The following is a 22720-nucleotide window of genomic DNA, read 5'->3' as shown; positions in this document are numbered from 1 at the left end:
TTTAGTGTCAGTCAAACGTTTGTCTTAGTATATAGTATATATTTTATAGTTCTATGCATATAACACGCTTAAGAAATATATGTATTTCAATAATTAAACCACTGCGTTGCTTAATAATAATTGTAGCTTTCATCGGGGCAGGGCCTTTCACATTCTCCATTATTCTCACTTTATCCTTTAAAATTGTTCTGATCGTTGACTGACTGTAGCCTAACGCTTTTCCAATGACCGATGGCGTTTCACCTCTTTCCGATTGCTTTATTATTTGCACTTTATTTTCAATCGTTATCATTTTCCGTCAACGGAACAGAAACACTGTGGATTCAGCAGCAGCCGCGGGCAGCGGGACCAGAGCTCCGCCAGGCCCTAGAGTCCACCTGCACTGCGACAGGTTAAATAAGGGACTTGAGCATTCGCATTTTTTTGTATCCGCGGGGGGTCCCGGAACCAATCCCCCGCAGACAGGGGAGGGCCGAAAATCTATGATCTAAAATCCGTACTAAAATCTGTGTTCTCTTCCCACTCTGGACACTAGAAGTCCCTCATTCTTGGGATCATTTCCTCTCCATAATCTTGATATCCTACCTAAAATGCATTGCCCAGACTAACAGCCAAAGTCTAATGTACCTGTCAGATAGTGACTACAAGAACAGATGAGACAAGGAGCAGGTGTAGGTTACTCAGCCCTTTAAGCTTCCCGCCCCCTGACTACAACGATCATTGCTGATCAGCCTGAGGCATCAAATCCTCTTCTGCGTCAGTTCCCTATAGTCATTAATATCTCAACCTACCAAAAATGTATCTACCTCCTCTGCAGATACCTTGATTGGTCTTGCCAGTGCACCCAGTTAGCTAGGCAATTCCAGAGGCTCATCACCCTCTGCAAGACGGAAGTGATGTAATAAAATTATTCCTGAAACAGATAGCCAGGGTGGTAACATACTGTATTATCCTTTTTAAACATAAATAGTTTCATGACCTCCATCAACAATTTACTTGCGTTCAGACAAAAATCAGTTGAGCTACCCAAGGTCAGCAATTTAATAATTAAATGAGTTAGTATGGACTGAGACTCACATGTGCAGAGATTCCAAAGTATTGAGATAATTTAAACTGTAGTGATTTTGCAGAGGAGGTTTTAGTAACACTAGCCACCTTTACACTGGTTCCACCATATGTATTTGTTAAATGAGATCACTGAAACACTTCGCCAAGACCATTTGCCAATGGCTGCAGATACACTTGGTGGCCACTTTATTAGGTACACCTGCTTGTTACTGCAAATACCTAATCGGCCAATCATGTGGCAGCGACTCAATGTATAAAAGGCATGCAGACATGGTAAAAAGGTTCAGTTGCTGTTCAGACCAAACATCAGAATGGTGAATAAATGTGATCAAAGTGACTTTGACTGCAGAATGATTGTTGGTGTGAGATAGGGTGGTTTGACTATCTTAGAAGCTCCTGATCTCCAGAGGTTTTCACACAACAGTCTCTAGAGGTTATGTTCTGCGAAAAACTAACAACATCCAGTGAATGACAGTTTTCTGGTTGGAAAAATCACTTTTTAATGAAAGAGGCCAGAGGAGAATGGCTAGACCGGTTCAAGCTGAGAGGAAGGTGACAGTAATTCAAGCAACCATGCGTTACAACAATGATACATACAAAATGCTGGAGGAACTCAGCAGGTCAGGCAGCATCTATGGAAAAAAGTAACCAGTCAATGTTTTGGGTCAAGACCTCTCTTCTTACATTTTTCCATAGATGCTGTCTGGCCTACTGAGTTCCTCCAGCAGTTTTTGTTGGATTTCCAGCATCTGCAGACTTTCTTGTGTTTCTAATTTACAATAGTAATATGCACAACAGCATCTCTGAACACACAACACACAATCATTGAAGTTCGTGAAGAAGATCACGAACATACAATCAGTAGTCACTTTATTAGGTACAGGAGGTACTTAATAAAGTGACCAACGAGTGTATATTGGTTGTCAAAATGCAATATTGAGTTGCATCACAATTCTTCCCACAATCTAATTTAAGTACAGTCGAGATTCTTAAGCATTTTGAAGTTACACCCACTTGAGAGAGTTTTGTTTAATTCTGTGATATTCTGTTGCTCTTCAGATGCAGAGTTTCCCCGGCATTTTCTGTTTTTGTTTTTACTTTATTCTAAACGTCCACCTAACAGCAATATTCTCCACTCCTGGGACAGGGAAACACTTCAAAGTTCAAAGTACATTTATAATCTAAGTATGTATACATTATACAAGCTTGAGATTCACTTCCTAATAGGCAGCCATACACAATGCCTTCACACAGGGAGGATTTTAGTAAACATGGGGTTACTTTATGATGAACATATTTACATTTACATTTAATAGTTTGCAGAGACAAATTCAGAGACTATCAAGCAGAGACAAATTCAGCTGCGGCATTCAAAAGGGAGCTGGATAAGTATTTGAAAGGAAATTTGCAGAACCATGAGGAGAGGATAAAAACGGTCTGTAACTACATTCCGCATAACTGACTTTACCAGTTTACCTGTCCCAGTTTGAAAACCTTGGCAATACAATGCGAGGTGATGCGGTGTACTATCAGGTTTTCCACAATCTAAGTTAAGATCATTAAAAATTGAACTAAAAATAAGGGGATAATGATGAACATATTTGCCTCAATAGCTGCTGCATACGTCATAAATACAAACAGGAACAAAGCTTCAATTCACCTCTGTAACCCATTTTCCTGATCTCGTCACGCGTAACCTATTAGATCGGTGAGCTAGCAACTCGGCCTCGTGAAAAACAGACAGATGCTGAAGAAAGGGCAAGGCTGCTGCCCAATGTGCCACAAGGAGCAGGAAGGAACATCATCAACCACAAAGTATTAATCCCCGATGTATAAATTTTTTCATGCCATCGTTTCTATACAGTATCACCGCCGTTTGTGAATGGTTTTTAACATGAATCCTACTCTTTAACACGTGTTTTCTTCCTCCAAAGGGTGAAAAGGTTAAACTAAAACGATACTCAAGCTATTCACGCCTGATGGGTTTTCAGTGCCACTTTGCTTATTTATGTCTGGCAAGCTGTGCCTACATTTTTGTAAGTGATGCCATGGTCAGATGTTTGTGCTTGTGGTGGTGTGATATGCAGTGAGGATTCTGAGCTGGTTGTTACTAGATCTAATGTTTCAAGAATGATATGTTCGCAGTATGAGTCACTGCTTTTACTCAATAGTTACTTATTCCAAGCAAATACATTGGTTGCCGGTTACAACATTCTACATACCACTCTTGTACTTTACCTGAAATATTAATGCATAAAGGAGTATTGCATTGCGGATGTATAGGTTGTATTCAGCGATCAGGTCAACATTGAGGAGAGTGAATTTATCCACACTGGTTCGGCAGTCCAATGGTTGAAGGAATAGTTAATCCCCTTCATCCATCAGCTCCTGAACCAGCATGGATAACTTCACTTACCTCAACACTGGACACATGAAGTGGATTTACTTTCAAGGACTTTACAATTCATGTTCTCAGTATTATTTATATATTCTCAGCATAATTAAATTTGCCAGTGACACTACATTGGTTGGCCTTATCTCAAATAATAACGAGGTAGTCTACAAGGAAGAAGTCATCTCTCTGACACAGTGGTGTCAAGAAAACAACCATTCCCTCAATGTCGCAAAAATAAAGGAGCTGGTTGTGGACTACAGGAGGAATGGAGCTGGGCTAACCCCTATTGACATCAATGGATCTGAGGTAGAGAGGGTGAACAGCTTCAAGTTCCTTGGCATCCACATCACCGAGGACCTCACACGGTCTGTACACACCAGCTGTGTGGTGCAAAGGGCACAACAGCGCCTCTTTCACCTCAGACAGTTGAGGAAGATTGGTATGGGCCCCCAAATCCTAAGAACTTTTTACAGGGACACAATTGAGAGCATCCTGACTGGCTGCATCACTGCCCGGTATGGGAACTGTACCTCCCTTAATTGCAGGATTCTGCGGAGAGTGGTGCGGACAGCCCAGAGCATCTGTAGTTGTGAACTTCCCATGATCCAGGACACTTATAAGGACAGGTGTGTAAAATGGGCCCGTAGGATCATTGGGGACCCAAGTCATCCCAACCACAATCTATTCCAGCTGCTACCATCCGGGAAACAGTACCACAGCATAAAAGCCAGGACCAACAGGCTCGGGGATAGCTTCTTCCACCAGGCCATTAGACTGATGAACTCACACTAATTTGAGTGTACTCTATATTACATTGACTGTTCTATTTATTATAAATTATTATAAATTACTATGATTGCACATGGCACATTTAGATGGAGACATAACATAAAGATTTTTACTCCTTATGTATATGAAAGATGTAAGAAATAAAGTCAATTCAATTCAATATTTATTTATATCTGCATAGTCTGTCTTCTTTTGCACATTGGTTTCTTGTCATTCTTTGTGTGTAGTCTTTCGTTGATCCTTTTGTATTTCTTTGTTTTACTGTGAATCCTGGCAAGAAAATGAACCTCAGGATGGTTTATGTTGGCACATATATACTTCGATAATAAATTTTCTTTGAACTCTGAGGATAGCCACAAACCTTATTACATGATTGTGATCTTCTGTGTGCTTACTGTGTGTGACTGTTGGTAATGCGTCTTTGCACCTCGACCCTGTAGTACCGCTGCCTCGTTTGGCTGTACTCATGAGTATTCATGTATGGTTAAACAGCAATTAAACTTGAATTGAATTGAATTGAAATTGTTCCTTATAAAACAGATTAGGATTTGCACATATCACACTTACACTTTTAAATAAATATCTTTCTTAGAGTCACTGAATTATAAACTGGTTGTGGTGCACAAGTCAGTACTGGCTTTATTTAGGAGAAATCCTGCTAGTCCTACTAACTCACCATCCCTAAATAACCCCTGAAAATTCCTTCCTTTCAAGAACTTAAACACTTCCTTTTGATTGCTGCTATTCAATTTGCCTCCACCACTACCCCTGGAAGTCCACATTATAAGCAGATTAACATATATGTGATGGGGATAAAGTAGCCTTTTATTTACAAAAATATACCTGAATCACTACTAGGCGTGGAGAGTTTTCCTCCGGTGAATTGGGTGTAGAAAATCAGGAGATATGATTAAAATCTGAATCAATCTTGAGGGAAGTAATTTAAGAATTAATTCCAGTGGAATTAAACAATGGCTTTTTAAGAAATTGACACATTTCAATGTCTGAATACTGCATTTATAGAAGTAAAGAATTGTCAAGAGTTTAAGGAGAAAACCTTATGATCTGGACAGAAATTAATACTTTAAAAACACTTAACATGGCTTTTCCCTTAACTCGGAGGTTCCAAAACTTTTTCATGCCATTAACTGAGGGGTCCATAGACCCCTAGTTGGCAACCCCTGCCTTAAACTCTCTTTGCATTCTTACTCATTTAAGCATTTAAAGAGAAACTCATCAACCAGCAGTTAAATAGACAGGGGGGCGAGCAGTGTCCGATGGCTTTAATACCATTAGGCAGGAGGTACAGGAGCCTGAAATCCACATCACCAGGTTCAAGAACCTCTATTTCCCTTCAATCATCTGGTTCTTGAAACAAAACTCTAATCACACTGAACACTTTGATCATTTTTGGCTGTTCTCATTGTGTTTTTCCTTGTAAAAATTCTGTATGCATTTTATTTTTATGTTTATTTACCATTATAAGCATGGAACAGGCCCTTCCAGCCCAACAAGCTGCAGCACCCAGCAACACACCTAAATAAGTTTAAAGTTCAAAGTACAACTATTATCAAGGTATGTATACAGTTTACAGCTTTGAGATTCATCTCCATACAGGCAGCCACAAAACAAAAAAAGACCACCGAACACCCAATGCGCAGACAAAAAAACAGAAAAATCATGCTATCAGTAAAAGTAAGCAAATAGCATTCAGAACTGAAGTTTACGAAAGTGAATCCACTCAGGGAGGTGAAGCCACAGCCTCCGTTCAGAGCAGAGCCGATTAAACTTCGCAGAGCAGCAAGATGAACTGATCTGTCCTTGACTTCTGACCCCAGCACCCTGGCCTTTCAATCTGACCTGGCACTTAAATTATCCCAACACTATTCAGAATCAGAATCAGGTTTATTATCACCTGCGTGTGTCATGAAATTTGTTAACTTTGCAGCAGCAGTTCAAGGCAATACATAATATAGAATAAATAAATAAATCAGTTACTATATATGTATATTGAATACCAAATCTCTTCAAACTCCTAATGAAGTATAGTCGCTGGCTTGCCTTCTTTATACTGCATCGATATGTTGGGACCAGGTTAGATCCTCAGAGATCTCGACACCCAGAAACTAGAAACTGCTCACTCTCTCCACTTCTGATCCCTCTATGAGGATTGGTATGTGTTCCTTCATCTTATCCTTCCTGAAGCCCACAATCAGCTCTTTCGTCTTACTGATGTTGAGTGCAAGGTTGTTACTACGACACCACTCCACTAGTTGGCAAATCTCACTCCTGTACGCCCTCTCGTCTTCGTCTGAGATTCTACCAACAATGGTTGTATCGTCAGCAAATTTATAGATGGTATTTGAGCTACTGTATGCCTAGCTACGTGGTCATGGGTATATAGAGAGTAGAGCAGTGGTCTCAGCACACACCCCTGAGGTGCGCCAGTGTTGATCGTCAGCGAGGAGGAGATATTACCACCAATCTGCACAGATTGTGGTCTACTGGTTGGGAAGTCAAGGATCCAAATGTAGAGGGAGGTACAGATGTCCAGATTCAGTAACTCCTCAATCAGGATTGTGGGAATGATGGTATTTAATGCTGAGCTATAGTCGATGAACGGCATCCCGACATAGGTGTTTGTACTGTCCAGGTTGTCTAAGGTCGTGTGGAGCCACAGAGATTGCATCTGCCATTGACCCATTCTGGCGATAGGCAAATTGCAATGGGTCCAGGTCCTTGCTGAGGCAGGAGTTCAGTCTAGTCTTGACCAACCTCTCAAAGCATTTCATCACTGTCGATGTGAGTGCTACTGGGTGATAAGTCATTAAGGCAGCTCACATTATTCTACTTAGGCACTGGTATATCTGTTGCCTTTTTGAAGCCCGTAGCAGTGAGAGGTTGAAGTGTACTTGAATACTCCCGCCAGTTGGTTGGCACAGGTTTTCAGAGCCTTACCAAGCACTCCACCAGGACTTTCCACCTTGTGAGGGTTTACCCTCTTCTAATCACAGGACAATTTACAATGACCAATTAACCCACCTATAGATACATCTTTGGACTATGGGAGGAAACTGGAGCACTTGGAGGAAACCCAGAAGTTTAACTGGGAGACTGTACCAACTCCTTACATTTGTCACTGGAACTGAACACTGCAACGCTTTGAGCTGTCATAGCATTGCACTAACCGCTACTCTACCATAGTGCCTTCCATACATTATAAACATATATTCATAGTAAACATATTTAATTTGCTTTTCTTGTGAATGCCTCTTGTGTATATGATGTTATATGCCTGTGAAGCTGCTACATGGGAGTATTGCTTTGCACCTATACATACATGTATTTTGTCTTTTTATTATGACCAGATTTTACCTTGCACCACAACATTTCTTAAATTTGATGATCCACCGCTGTTGGGTGAATCAAAAGCTAGATACAAATCAGCATATACGGGGGAGATTGGAAATCTGTTTAATGGTGCCATAGTAACAACCTCTCACTTAATGTCAGCAAAACCAAACAGCCAAGGATCTCCCAGTGGCCAGCCATTTTAATTTTGTTTCCCATTTCCACACTGACATGCCTCCTCTACTGCCAAGTTGAAGCTAGACTCTGATAAGAGCAGGAGTTCCCAACCTGGGGTCCACAAATCCTTTGCTTAATGGTATTGGTCCATAGCGTAAAGAAGGTTGGGGACCCATGGATTAGGGGAACAGCACCTCATATTGCACCTTGGTAGTCTCCAGCCTGTTGTTCCATTGGCCACAATGTTATATTTGCCATTGATTTAAATCAGAGAATGTTTCTGGAAGGTAACACACACAAAATGCTGGATGAACTCAGCTGGCCAGGCAGCATCTATGGAAAACAGTATGGACTTCTGATGAATGGCTTCAGCCCAAAACATCAACTGTACTCTTTTTCCATAGATGCTGTCTGGCTGCTGAGTTCCTCCAGCATTTTGTGTGTGTTATTTTGATTCACAGCATCTGCAGATTTTCCACGTGTTTGAAATTTCCGGAGGGTGGGGGTGGGAAAAGGGATAATTCAAGAAGGCATTGATACTGTTCCATAACATGCTTATTTGGTTTCCCATCTCAAAGCCTATGAGTTCTGAATGTATCCTTGCACCATTCTTTACAGAGAAAAACTTTGGATTTATAGAACATAAACATGAATACAAGAATATACAACTAGGATTAGACCTTTCAGCCTGCCCTGCCACTAAATGTCATAGCTTCTGAACTGCCTAAGGTTTTTACTCCTCTTCTGTACCCATTTCCCCTAGCCATGAAATCCCCATTCTTCACATACCTTCTCTCTAAATATCTCCTATGACCCAACCTCCACACTCCTCCAAGATGAAGCCACCCAGTTTATAGCCCGCTCATCTGAATTGTCCCAACCAAACATTCATGCACCTTGTGAGCTTTCTCCCATTATGATTCAATCTTCTCCATCGCCTTGTCCTTCCATTCATGTCTCACTTCAAATATTTACCTCGCTTGTCTGTAAATGTATTGATCCTACTTAACTCAACGACTCAATGTACGAGCTTGCACCATATTCTGAGCACTTGATGGGGAAAGAAGTTCCTCTTGGATTCCTGTTGGCTCCCTATTGAATATTTGTGATTCATATCTTTGAATGACCCTTCCATGCTCACATGTGGAATAACTCTAAGTCTAATTAATCAAGGTATTAAGAAATAGAAACCTAGTCAGCAGCCCAATACACTATTGTATTCTGCTTTCAACAAACATCTCAATTTTTGTTACCATTGGCATGTTTAACACTAATAACTGAGGGTGAATTCTTAGGCACTTGGAGTTGTCAAAAATACAATTATTAATCTTGTTTTGATTAGCTGACATTAGAGGAATTCAATGTATTTTGTTAGCTTAGTTATGCAACACCCAAAAGGATTCTAATATTCTCAATTATTAATTTTCCTGTTATTCCTCCAGTAATGATAGCATCTTCTGAGACCAAGTTATAGCCACAAATAAACTTGTTGGATTTGTTTCCCTACCTGTTTTGCCATTTGATGTCTCTGAGATGTTATTGATGTGACTGTTGTTGAAGTCTGAATTGTTGGAACACTCAATACTTGCAGTCAGGTTTTGTGGGATCACCAGATCTAACATTTCCATGCACCTGGAATGAAAAGTTATACTTTTATCATTTGATAGCATGCGCAGAAACTTTAAAGAATGTTACAGTTACTTGCCCAGGTCATTCCAATCGCACATCACAAATCTACAACCTCTATCACCGTAAAGCACAGAGCAGCAGGTGCATGGAAACACCACATTATATTCCATCTACCACTTACTTGTTCAATCTACCAACTTGCCTAAGTCCTACTGCAGACACATTAGTTCCTCAATACTACCTGCCCTTCAATCTGTCTCCAAATAGTCTGCAAACCTGGCCACAAAGCCGTCAATTCCTTCTTCCAAATCATTGACATACAACGTGAAAAGCAGTCCCATCACTGAACCCTGTGACACATTACTAGTCTCTGGCAGCCAACCAGAAAAGGCATCCTTTATTCCACCCTTTGTCTCCTGGCAGACAGCCAATATTCAATCCATTTTAGTACTTTTCCCATAATACCACTGGCTTTTATTTTGTTAAGCAACCTCATGTGCTGTATGTTGTCAAAAGCCTTCTGAAAATCCAAATAAACAACATCCACTGGCTCTCCTTGTCTCTCCTGCATGTTATTTCCTCAATGAATTCCAACAGATGTGTCAAGCAAGCTTTCCCCTTTAGAAAATCATGCTGACTTTGGCCTATTTTATCATGTGCTTCTAAGTACCCTGAAATCTCATCCTTAACAATGAACTCCAACATCTTTCCAACCACTGAAGTCAGACTAACTGGCCTGCAATTTCTTTTCTTCTACCTTCCTCCCTTCTTAAAGTGTGGAGCAACGTTTGCAATTTTCCAGTCCTCCGGATCCATTCCAGAACCTAGTGAGCCTTGAAAGATCCTAATTCCTCTACAATCTCTTCAGCTGCCTCTTTCAGAACCCTGGGTTGTAGTCCATCTGGTCCAGGTGGTTTATCTAGCTTAAGACTTTCCAGCTTCCCAAGCACATTCTCTTTAGTAGTAGCAATGACACTCACTTCTGCCCTGACACTCTCACATTTCTGGCAATCTGCCAGTGTCGTTCACAGTGAAGGCTGATGCAAAATACTTATTCAGTTCCTCCATCATATCTTTGTTCCCCAGTACTACCTTTCCAGCGTCATTTTCCAGTAGCCCGATATCCACTCTCGTCTCTCTTTTACTCCTTATATACCTGAAAAAACTTTTTGTATCCTCTTTTATATTATTGGCTAACCTACCTTCATATTTCATATTTTTTCTCTTCATGTCTTTTTTAGTTTCCTTCTGTAGATTTTTGAAAGTTTCCCAATCGTCTACCTTCCCACTAATTTTTGCTATATTGAGTGCCCTCTCTTTAATTTTACATTTAATTATCTCTATAATGTTACATTTACATTTTTGTTAATGTTGATATTTGCATATTACTCTAACACTACATAGAGTCATGCACTACAGAACAGTAACAAGCCATTCAGCCCATCTATTGCAAGCTGAACTTGACCATCAGCCTGCACCTTGACCATCAGCTTCCACACCTCTCCCATCCACGTACTTATCCAAAGTTCTCTTAGATGTTGATATTAAACTTATCCAGCTCCCTTTTAAATGCTGCAGGTGAATTTGTCTCTTTCTAATAGTGCAAACTATTAAATGCATATGTAAATATGCTAGTCATATAGATAAAGTAACCACATTTTTTTCTAAAATCTCCCTGTGTGTAGGCATTGTGTATGAAGTGTTTCCCTATCCCAGGAGAGGAGAGTACTGCTGTTCGGTGGCAGGGTGGACATTTAGAACAAAACAAAAACAAAAACAGAAAATGCTGGGGAAACTCTGCCTCTGAAGATCAACAGAATATCACCGAATAAAACAAAACTCTCTCAAGTGAGTGAAGCATCAAAGTGCCTAAGAATCTCAGCTGTATTTAATTTAGATTGTGGAAAGAATTACAATACAACTCTAAATTGTATTTTAACAGCCAAAGTACACTCATTGAGTGTATTTCCGTGACCTTCTGCTGTTATGGCTGATGAACGTCAAAGTTTAATGTGCTGTGAGGTCAGAGACACTCTTCTGCACACCACTGGTCTAACATGTGGTTGCCTGAGTTACTGTTGCCTTCCTGTCAGCTTGAACCAGTCTGGTCATTTTCCTCTGGCCTCTCATTAACAAAGCATTTACACCCACAGAACTGTCATTCATTGGATGTTTTTCATTTTTCACACCATGTAAATTTTAATTTTGCACGATAATATTTTGCTTGGGATCTCAGTAGAATTTGCCATTGTCAGGAGCCTGTGTTATAAACAACAACTGGAGAATGGGTCTAGAGCAGTGGTTCCCAACGTGGGGCGTACACCCCACAGGGGGGTAATTTGATTTTTAAGGGGGGCAATTCGAGAATGAGTTATTAACAGTGAATCTTTTCTAGTAAGTCTGTGTGAGTATGAGTGTGTGTGCGCGAGTTAATACATATGTGTATATACAGTATGCATACATAAAAATACTTGTGTGTATGTACATGTGTAATTGCGTATGTACTGTATATATAGTGTATCACCATCATTACAACCATCAAACGGCTTTCATAATTAAATTAATGAATTGACTGACGTAGGAAGGAACGAATGAACAAGTCCAAATGCGTAAGAAACTCGTACAAGGTCGCGCCAATGCTGCTTTTTGCAGTAGCTTTCGGTTCTTGGTGGTGTGAAGGTGTGTACATTGCGTCATCTCTTTTAAACGGTGTATCTGTCTTTGTATGCTGTAGAAACGAATCGGCATTGTTTTATTTATTTATTATTATTATTATTTTAATATCACTTAATGTTCTTTTTTTTACAATTTCTTAGTAATTTCTTCCTCAGAACTTTAACAGTCCTTTGGTTCTTTTATTTTTCTCTTTCATGAATGCCATGTTCTTTGGAAGCTTGTTTAAACCAAGTTAATGGTCTTTTAGGCTTCCTCCAGGTGAATAGGAGTTCACTTTTTGAATAATAAGGATTATATATCACCACAGGGGGCATCAGGATTTTAGAGGTGATTAGGTGGGGCATGGCCAAAAAAAGGTTGGGAACCACTGGGCTAGAGGAATCCTCACTCACCATATGGCTAAGGACTCAATTTAACTTAACAAATCCTATTGGCACATCAGAGATCCTTAATTCAAAATGCAAACAAATACACATTGTCTATTTTAGTTTATTTTATGCTGCTGTAAAACAGAGAAAATATTCATTGCTCATAAATATTTACAGATCCATTTCAATGGAATATTCATATTGGGAATCTCAAAATTTATTGCTATGACTCTTTACTCATGTGATTTTTCCATTTACCTGAATCTCACTGTTCTTAATAAATTGTACTTCTTGATTATGTTCACTTTTGTTATAACAGGCAAACCTCTTCCCTACTTTGAAAAGCTCAAGTATTGCAATAATTAGATAGGCATCTTCTTCATTATCAGTAACCCATTCCCTTCTGAAGGACAAACGTCAAAATTACAAGCTAGGAAGTTTAAAAGCAAATGACAGCAATATCTTGTATTTAAATCAGACCTTTAACTAACTGAATATCCCAAGACACTTCATAGACACCTCCTCAAATACTGAACCAATAGGCTGACATGCAAAAGCCTTTTAAATTTTTAAAGAGGGTCTTAAAGCATGAATTAAAGGTGAAAAAATGGAGACAATCCAGAGCTTGGGGGCTTAGTAGCTGAAGGCACAATCACCAATGGTGGAGCAATTTATCTTAGGAAAGACAGAAAAGGCCAGAATTAAATGGGTGTGGATGTCCCAGAAAAATGAGGTATGTCACAAAATTAGAATGTGGAGAGGACATATGATGATTTGAGAAAAAGGTGAACGTATTAAAAATGGGCAATTGCTTACATGGGAGCCACAAGTCAGCAGAACTAGGGGTGGTGGATAGAGTGAGTCTGTGTGTGTTAGGCCATGGACAGTGAAGATTTAGTTGAAGGAGGTGGAACTAAGGAGGTAGGTCAGATCTTCAAGTTTACAGATAATGAAGGTTTCAGTAAAGGATGAGATATAGTAGAGTGATTCTTTTGAGATATTTCTGGTTTCAAAAACATCAGTCTTACAAATAGTACAAAAATATGGCCTGAAACCCATCTCAGGATCAAGAGCGCACCAATGTTGTGAACAATTTAGTTCACTTTCATAGAACTGCCACTGGCAGGAGGCAGGAGAAAAGAGTTTGTGAGAAGAATCTATTTAAAAGTTCCTTCCATTATTTAGAAAATTCAGCGCATCTAGTCTTCAATCTGACCATTTAGAGACAGTGGCGGGGAGAAAAGACACTGGACACCATAGAGAGATAGATGGATAGATACTTTATTGATCCCAAAGGAAATTACAGTTTCACAGTAGCATTACAAATATACAAATATTGGAGGAGAAGTAAGAAAGAATAAGAAAATAAGTTATCGTGAACAGGCTAACAGGAGGGTTCATCACTTCCCTGGCTGTAGGTTAGCTCGTTATAACCTACGAGCTATAACGAGGTTATAGCTGATGGCCTGATGGCCAAGGGTATGAATGACCTCATATAGTAGCTCTTTGGAGCAACACAGTGGTCTTAGTCTGTTACTAAAAGTGCTCCTCTGTTCAGCCAAGGTTGTATGCAAAGGGTGAGAAACATTGTCCAGAGTTGCCAGGATATTCCGTAGGGTCCTTTATTCTACCACAGCCTCCAGTGTGTCCAGTTTGACTCCTATAACAGAGCCAGCCTTTCTAATCAGTTTATTGAGCCTGTTGACATCACCCGTGTTGATGCCATTGCCCCAGCACAGAACTGCATAGAAGATTGTACTGACAACAACAGACTGGTAGAACGTATGAAAGAGAGGCCTGAATATTCTTCAGTCTCCTCAGGAAGTAGAGGTGACTCTGGCCCTTGTACACAGCCTCTGTGTTGGTGCTCCACTTAAGTCTGTCATCCAGCTGCACCCCAGGTACTTATAGGTCCTCACCGTCAATAGTAAGAGGGAGCAGTGCAGGCTTAGTCTTCCTAAAGTCCATCACCATCTCCTTTGTCTTACTGATGTTGAGCTGCAGATGATTAGTTTGCACCATTTGACAAAATCCTCCTCCAGGGCCCTGTGTTCATTCTCCCATCCTTCCTTTATGCACTCAAATACGGCTGAGCCATCAGAGAATTTCTGCAGATGACATGAGTCAGTGTTGTATTTAAAGTCCAAAGTATACAGGGTAAACAGGAAGGGAGCCAATACAGTCCCCTGTGGGCCCCAGTGCTGCTTATAGCCATGTCTGACACACAGCTCTGAGGCTGCACAAACTGTGGTCTGCCAGTCAGGTAGTCCATTATCCAGGATACAATGGAAGTGCCAGTCTGCATTGAACGGACTTTTTCCTCCAGCAATGAGGGCTGTATGGCATTGAAGGAACCTGAGAAATCAAAAAACATGATCCTCACATCTGCCCTGCTTACCCAAACGGGAGTAGGCTCTGTTCAGCAGGCAGATGACAGCATCGTCAACTCCAATGTGCTCCCGGTAGGCAAACTGCAGGGAATCGAGGGCTGATCTGACAAGGGGTTGGAGGTCTTCAAGTTTTGTGAGGTCAGGGCCACCGAATGCTCGTCATTCAAGATTTTCAGTTGGCCCTTCTTGGGTACTGGGACCACACATGATGTTTTCCACACAGTCGGGACCCTTTCAAGGCTGAGAATCAGATTGAAAATGTGCTGGAGAACTCCACAGAGCTGCTCAGCACACTCCTTCAGGACCTTGGGTTCACACCATCCGGTCCCAATGCTTTACCATGTCTGAGTTTCCCTAGCACCCTTCTTACCTGCTTAGCAGTCAATCTTTGCTTTGGCAGATTGGAAAAGAACGGAAGCCAGTCTCACGTCGCTGTACAGCAAAAGCACATTTCATAAATGAGTGCAGTATACAGAAGGCACTATGTGCTAGTTTGTTATTACCTTTGATCTTATCTCCTCATAGGTGCCCACCTAATGAATATTTTCTCTCCCCACAGAGGATCAGTGGCTGAAACTTTTTTAGCATTTTGTTTCAGATTTCCAACATCATCCGTATTTTGCTTGCACACGACGCAGTAGAAAATGTAACTCATATCAAACTATGAAAATTTTAGTTCTGATATAAAAATATTTTAGAAATCAACAGTATAAACAAAACATACCCAAGTCTTTCCTAATCTATCACTCTTCTGTGATCAGAACTAGGAACTGCTTGTTAGAAAATGGATCACTGGCCCCTCTCAGTTAGGCTTGGAGCAGATAAGGCTGAAGGCAAAGTGGCAGACAATAGTAAAATCCTACCAACGGATTCTTTTACAGGGGTATCGAAGGACTCTAGTTGAGCAGGTAAGGTGTTATAAGGGTAAATCTTTGGATTTGTGATTCATCCTTGTTCCAATGTGGTATTACCGGAGTCTATCTTTTTTCCAATAAGAACGTAAGGTTATTGGAAATGGAATAGATCCCATGACCTGTTAATACTAACTGAGCCATTTAATAAGATGTAATTGACCCTCAAGTCTACCTTACTGCCTTATCCCTTGATTCCACCACCCCACCCCCCGGTGTCCTAAAAACTAACAAACTAAGGATTGAAAATACTTCATGATTAGTCATCCACAGCCCCACGAGATAAGGAATTCTAAACGTTTGCAATAATCTCAGCAAAGAAACTCCCCCTCGTTACAGTTGGTCCTTTTCCCTGAAGTAATGCCCCCTAGTTCTAAACTCTCTGACCAAGAGGATCCAGTCAGCCTGCCAATCCCTCTCAGAATTTTATGTTTTTGTGAGTTCATCTCATGTTCTTCTAAACTCCAGTGACCATTGACCAAACTTACTCAATATCTGCTTCAGGGAAAATACCACCAAACTATGAATCAATCTGATAATCCTTCATCCCAGGAATCATCAGAATCTGGCACCCTCATTCAAATTCTTTACTTTTTGTACAGTTTACAATGTATAGTGAAACATATTTTCTTTTCAGAAATTTGGTGTCAGTTCAGTGACAGGACATTATAAAGGAGTCAATGACCCTGCTGTACAAGAACCTACTGCAGGATGGCTGCGGTGTCCTCCTGAGGTAAATAGCGGGAATCTATCTAATAATCGGTGCTCTCCAGATGTCTTTTGGACTCCAGTGCAATTTTAAACCAAACGTGGGCGGATTAAATATCACTAATTGACAAATATCACTAGTTGACAAACTTCACTATTGAGGAGGAGGTTCTATAGTTCCAGTGGTATGAGGGAGTTTACTGAGATTATGCCTGTTTAGGTGGTGTGGAAAATACACAAATTATTATAAAAGTTATTCATTTTTCTAGATGTCCAATTGATTCCAAAAGTTCACATCCAATTCCCTTTCCCAATTGTCCTTGAAATAAGCTGCCATCTTGAAACACTGCTGCCTTCCTTGTGAGGATAATCCCACAGGGCTGTTGGGTAGTGAACTGCAGTGTTTACATGCAGAGATAATGACGGAACAATTATGCAACTTAGAGATATTAGCTGCTTGTCTCTCTTGGTGACATGGGCCATGTGTTTGGGAGGTGCTGTTAGAGAAGCCTAGGTGAATGCAATGCATTTGTGAATGGCGCACACTGCAGCCACAGCACGGTAATTTATTTAGTGATACAGCACAGAAACAAGGCCTCCTGCCCCATGCCACCTGGTTACACCTACGTGACTACTTAACCTATTAAGCCACACAATTTTGGAATGTGAGAGGAAACTGGAGCATCTGGTGGAAACACATGGCATGATGGGGAGAATGTACAAACTCCTGTCAGACAGTGGCAGAGCTGAACCTGGGTCACTGGTACTGTAATAGCATTACACTACTGTGCTATCCTGTGTGGCGGGGGGAATGACTGTTAGGTTAGTGTTTATGTTTAGGTTGTTTAAGCTATCCGGATTGGATTTCTCCTGCTTTTTATGAACAGGATTTATCTGGACAATTGTCCCGATGCCAGTAGGTAGATGCCACTGTTACAGTTGTATCAAACCAGCTTGGCTGAGACATGGCTTGTTCTGAAGATCAGGTTTTCACTTATACAGATGGAATACTCTATGGTCATTGCCACTGCTGATTTAAGTGTTCTTGATTGTTTCATGATATCACAAAAAGTTCATTGAATTCCTTTTACCCTGGCTTCTGTGGTGGGGGAGATTGCATAATGAAGGCAATCGACTTAGCACCCCATGGTCATGCATGCCTCTGTCTTCACTGTTGATTTTAAAACTGAGGTACTGCTTGACTGGATGAAACTGAGTACCCCCGAGAGGCCAGAATTGGAGAAATGCAGAAATCTGGATCAATTATAGGGAAGGGGAAGGTTTTATAAATAATCAGAAAGGTGAGAATTTTGAAACTTAATTCTCATATTATAATTATTTGTGTTTTTGTTTTGTCTTTACACAGCTTGTCTTCTATTGCACATCTGTTGCTTGCAGGTCTTTGTGAGTAGTTTTTCATTGATTCTATTGTATTTCTTTGTTCTACTGTGAACGCGTGCAAGAAAATTAATCTCAGGTTGGTACATGGTGACATATATGTACTTTGACAATAAATTTACTTTGAACTTTAAAATTTGACATTGAAACTACTTTTTGAAATTAATTGTATTGAGCCAGATTGAAGATTTGAAATAAATACCCCAGAAGCTCAAGCTATACCTTGCCAGTAGATAGTCAAAATATACGTAGCAAATAATCCCATAATTTCCTGATTAATTAAATTGTTCATATTTGCCTTAAGTACAGAGGAGACAGAGAGATTAAACCCTGCTAAGACATGTTTCCACAGAATATAAAGCTGCCTCACCAGAGTGGGATAATTGAAAATGAAAGACAGCAGCATGATTAAATTAGGAATCCTCCCCTACTTTCTGTCAGCTAGTGACTTAAAAACATTGGCTTCAGCTTCCTTTATCTCTGTAAGGTTCCTGTTTATCTGTTGGAGTGGTGATCAAAGCCAATAATTGGATGAGAACTCAGCCCTTGACTGCATGAGCAGCAACAACTTCAGTGCCTTTGACACAGTACAACGTGACCATGGCATTATCAGATAAAATTTGACAGACCACAAAAGGAGAAATGCGAATGGGAGACCATATGCTTGATGAAAGATGTTAGGGAGTAAGAAGACTTAAGAATGAGAAAAAGAGTGACAAGTATTGGAATTGACAGAAATTTAATCTCAACCACACATCTCCAAAAGATGGCACCTCAAGAAGGCAGCGTCCATCATTAAGGACCCACGCCATCTTCGACATGCCCTCTTCTTATTATTATCATCAAGGACCCTAAAGACCCACACTCAATGTTTAGGAACAGCTTCTTCCCCTCCACCATTCGGTCCATGAACCAATTAACACTATTCACTAGTACTTCACTGAATACCTCACCATTCTTCTTTCACACTGTTTATTTATTGTAACTTATTGCAAATTTTATGTTTTACACTGTACTGCTGCCACAAAACAACAATTTAATAACATAACACACCCACAAAATGCTGGAGGAACTCTGAAGTTCAGGCAGCATCGATGAAAAGGAATAAAGAGTCGACATTTTGGACTGAGACACTTCATCGAGACACCAATTTAACAACATATGTCAGTGATGCCTTGTTCTCATTGCTACCATCAGGAAGGAGATACGGAAGCCTGAAGACACACATTCAAAGATTCAGGAACAGCTTCTTCCTCTCCACCATCTGATTTCCAAATGAACATTGAACCCGTGAACACTACTCACTACTTTTCATTTCTATTTCTGCACTATTTATTTAATTTAATTATTTAATACATATTTATATACTTACTGTAGTTCATCGCTTTTTCATCTATTGTTATTGATGTGGCAAAGTTAACAAACTTCATGATGTATGCCGGTGATATTAAACCGGATTCTTATTCATACTAAACCTGTGGAGACCAATATTCATCCACTGAAGGCCAAACTGACAATTGGAATCAGTTCTGAGAAGTACACGTTGCTGTCATTTACTTGTGTTCTATGTTAGATTCCACTTAGAGTCCAGAGTTTGAGGGCAACTTACTATTGTTTCCTTACAATTAAGTTGAGAAACCTGCTCTTCAATCTTGTGCCAAGTTAGACTTCAGAAAAGAGAGATAAAATTGATTACTTTTAATTTATTACCTTAATTAAATTAAACTGAACATTCCAAGGCTGTTTCAATGACTCTGTGGTTTGATTTTTTATATTCAGTGGTTTTTGCTCAATTTTGCCGTTTGGCAATTTGTTCTTTTTTTGCATGTTGGGTGTTTGATGTTTTCTTTGAACGAGTTGCTTGATGTTTCTATGTCTCATGGCTGCCTGTGGGAAGATGAATCTCATGTACAGTGCAGGTACACTGCATACATACTTTGAGAATAAATGTATTTTGAATCTTAATTAAAATGTACCCGGCCTGAAACATCAACTGTACTCTTTTCCATAGATGCTGCCTGAATTCCTCCAGCATTGTGTGTGCATTGCTTGGATTTCCAGCATCTGCAGATTTTCTCTTATTTATGATTTAACTAAAATGGGTTTTATTGTTTTAAATGCTTAAATTTTAAACTTACAGTCTCAACGTTAATATCTTCAGTAATTTAGATAGATTTAATCATTTTAATTTCTTTATCTTTTTTGGATATTATTCTCTCAACAGTTTTGACAGCTGCAATGATTTCTAGATAGGAGGCCTGATATTTATTTAGCAATGGCCTTGTACTCAGTAGTGTATAACCAATGAAGAGCTGGGTTTTGAAAAAAACTTGTTCTGCATGTAAGTGTTTGGAAGAAAGTAGTAGATATAAGCTGGAATGCCTAACTTAGATCAGTAACAACTAGAAATGCAACACAGTATTAGGTTATACAATGCTTTCAAAATTCAATTCCATTACAAACAATGGTCCCAAATTTTCCGACCAGAGTTCAATGTGCAGGTGTTGCTATTATGTGTGTATGGTTTATACAATCAAGGCAGAACCTTTAGCTCAGGGTTGTACACACTTGTAGTGTGATTTTAGTGATTAGTCTGAGACTATTGAATACACGGCTAACAGCAGTGAAGTGGTTGAAACTAGGCATAACTTTGTGACCACAAATGAAACGTAGGAGTTTTGGGAGTCTAAGTAACAGTTTTGAGATTAGGAGGGTTGATGCCATTCTTTGTAAGGTGACTTTAATATTAGAGCTAACCCCAGTCAGTGAGTAGAGAACAACTTTAAAATTAAAGCCAATCTCAGTCAGTGAGTGAGCCGACGGCATGCTGAATTCTCTAAGGCACTGGATTACGGCTCCAGCCTCTTTGGGGGTGTTGGTTTGAAGTTACTTTTTAAAAGATGAATTATTGTACTGTTCGTTTCCAATCAACCTCTCTGATGTCCCTTGCATGTTATTTGTCCACCTGCTCTGCACTTTCTCTGTAACTCCAATGCTATATTCTGCATTCTGATGTCTTCTTAGTACCTCAGTGTAATTACGTATGGCATGATCTTTCTTCATGGCACACAAAGCAAAAGCTTCTCACTGTTTCTCAGTACACAATAACGTCAATAATATACTAATAAAATAATGAATCTTATTTATCGCTACAATTTTTGTTGAGAATTTACCTAATTTAAGGATTAGTTTACAGATTGGCTGATGGTGATGCTGATTTGTTAACAATAGAGAAAGTGACATATTTTTACTTCAGAAGAAATCTGAACTGTTAAACTCTCCTCAGCAACTGAATATCTCTGAAGAGATTCTGTGAATGTCAACTTACATACAGCTGAGTAGCCAAGGAAACCTCGGGGACACTATGGGAGCAAAGTGCTTAGCACGACATTATTACAGTACAGAGCGCTCCAGGGTTCGGAGTTCAATTCTGGCACCATTCTGTGAGGAGTCTGTGTACCCCTGCGAGGAGGACCCCGTGGAATTCATGGGTTTTCCTGGGAGCTCCAGTTTCCTTCCACAGTCCAAAATGTACTGGGTAGGTTCACTGGTCGTTGTAAATTGTTCTGTGATTAGGTTAGGGTTATCTGGGGTTGTGGGGTTGCTGGGCACGTAGATGTAACATTAAATAAATAAACAAAGCCCCTAGAGAACTGGTGTAAACCGTGTGCTGTTAACCCGAGGTTTTAAAATGATCCTGCACCAAAGTGGACAAGGAGGAGAATGCTGGAGAAATTCAACCACGCTCCCACTTGTTCACATCAAGAAAATGACTAAAATGTGAATGTTATCCATAGCATTTGTGAATCCTGAATATTAAGCATTAGTTCTGATGTTTCAACATTCATGTAAGGGCATTTACGTAAAAGATTAATGTACTTTGAGTATCTATTCATTGGCAATTATGATTTCTTTATTTTAGAAAGGACTGCACAGTAGTGGCTAGAGTAATGTTTTACTGTGCCAGAGATAAACGTTCCACTCCCGCTGCAGTCTTTAAGGAGTTTGTATGTTGTCCCCAGGACCTCGGGGTGCTCTGATTTCCTCCCACTTTCCAATGATGTACATGGAAGCAATTTGTAGGCTTGCTACTCTAGTGCCACAAGCAGGGAGGCACTTGAGGTCTAACCCCCTGCACATCATCCTCAAACTGTGTAAGTTGTTAATGCATTTGTACATTTCAATGTACATATGACAAATAAAGCTTCCATATATTCCCTATGATTGAACACTGCCAAGGAACAGCACATATTATTTTGAAATACATCCAATGACTTGGCCTCCCCAACCCTCTGTGGCAAAAAATTCCATAGATTTACCACCCTCTGGCTGAAGAATTCCTCCTTGCTCAGATTTAGAGTGATGTCCCTTTATTCTATGGTTGTGCCCTCTGATTCTAGTCTCACCTACCAATGGAAACATCTATCCACTCTATCCAGACCAACTTGCAAAATTTATCATACAGTATGTTCTCTTAAAGGCATATGATAAATAAAAAGAGGGTTATTTTCCGAAACAACCAATGATTTCTAAACACGACAAAAACGTTAAGAAAGAACCTGAACTTGCAACAAACACCAGAAAGATCGAGTAATTCGATGCGGCAGAGCCGAGGCAAGGCAAAGCGAGGAAAATTCCGAGGTTTGATTGATTTAAGAGCTGAGACAAATTGGAAAGGTCGGGTCTTGGCCGTATCAAGCCAGAAGAGCCCAAGCCTGTGGATGAGGAACGAATGAAGTGTGGATGATTTAAGCACCAGGCCTGATTGAAATGGTGGCGGTGCTGGGATTGGAGGTGAGAGACGGACTGGTTCGGCTCACTGCTCCACGGGGTTTGGTAGTCTCTGTGCTGGACTAAGGC

At 40.1% G+C, this 22720-nt stretch overlaps 1 protein-coding gene across 5 annotated transcripts in view; it reads right to left on the bottom strand.

Annotated features, from left to right (window-relative positions):
• The window catches only part of LOC140736154 (protein phosphatase EYA1-like), a 279757-nt gene that overhangs the window by 167043 nt on the left and 89994 nt on the right, over positions 1 to 22720 (bottom strand). For all 5 annotated transcript variants that reach the window (XM_073061988.1, XM_073061987.1, XM_073061991.1 and 2 more), the window contains one exon: positions 9288 to 9412. In XM_073061988.1, coding sequence (XP_072918089.1) covers positions 9288 to 9408 — 121 coding nt within the window. In that variant the 5' untranslated portion in view covers positions 9409 to 9412. The remainder of the gene's footprint in view (positions 1 to 9287; positions 9413 to 22720) is intronic.

This window comes from Hemitrygon akajei, chromosome 11 (assembly GCF_048418815.1).
Source record: "Hemitrygon akajei chromosome 11, sHemAka1.3, whole genome shotgun sequence".
In the NCBI taxonomy this organism is placed as follows: Eukaryota; Metazoa; Chordata; class Chondrichthyes; order Myliobatiformes; family Dasyatidae; genus Hemitrygon; species Hemitrygon akajei.
The sequence above is the reverse complement of the archived record's forward strand: the minus strand, read 5'-3'. Positions and strand labels throughout refer to the sequence as shown.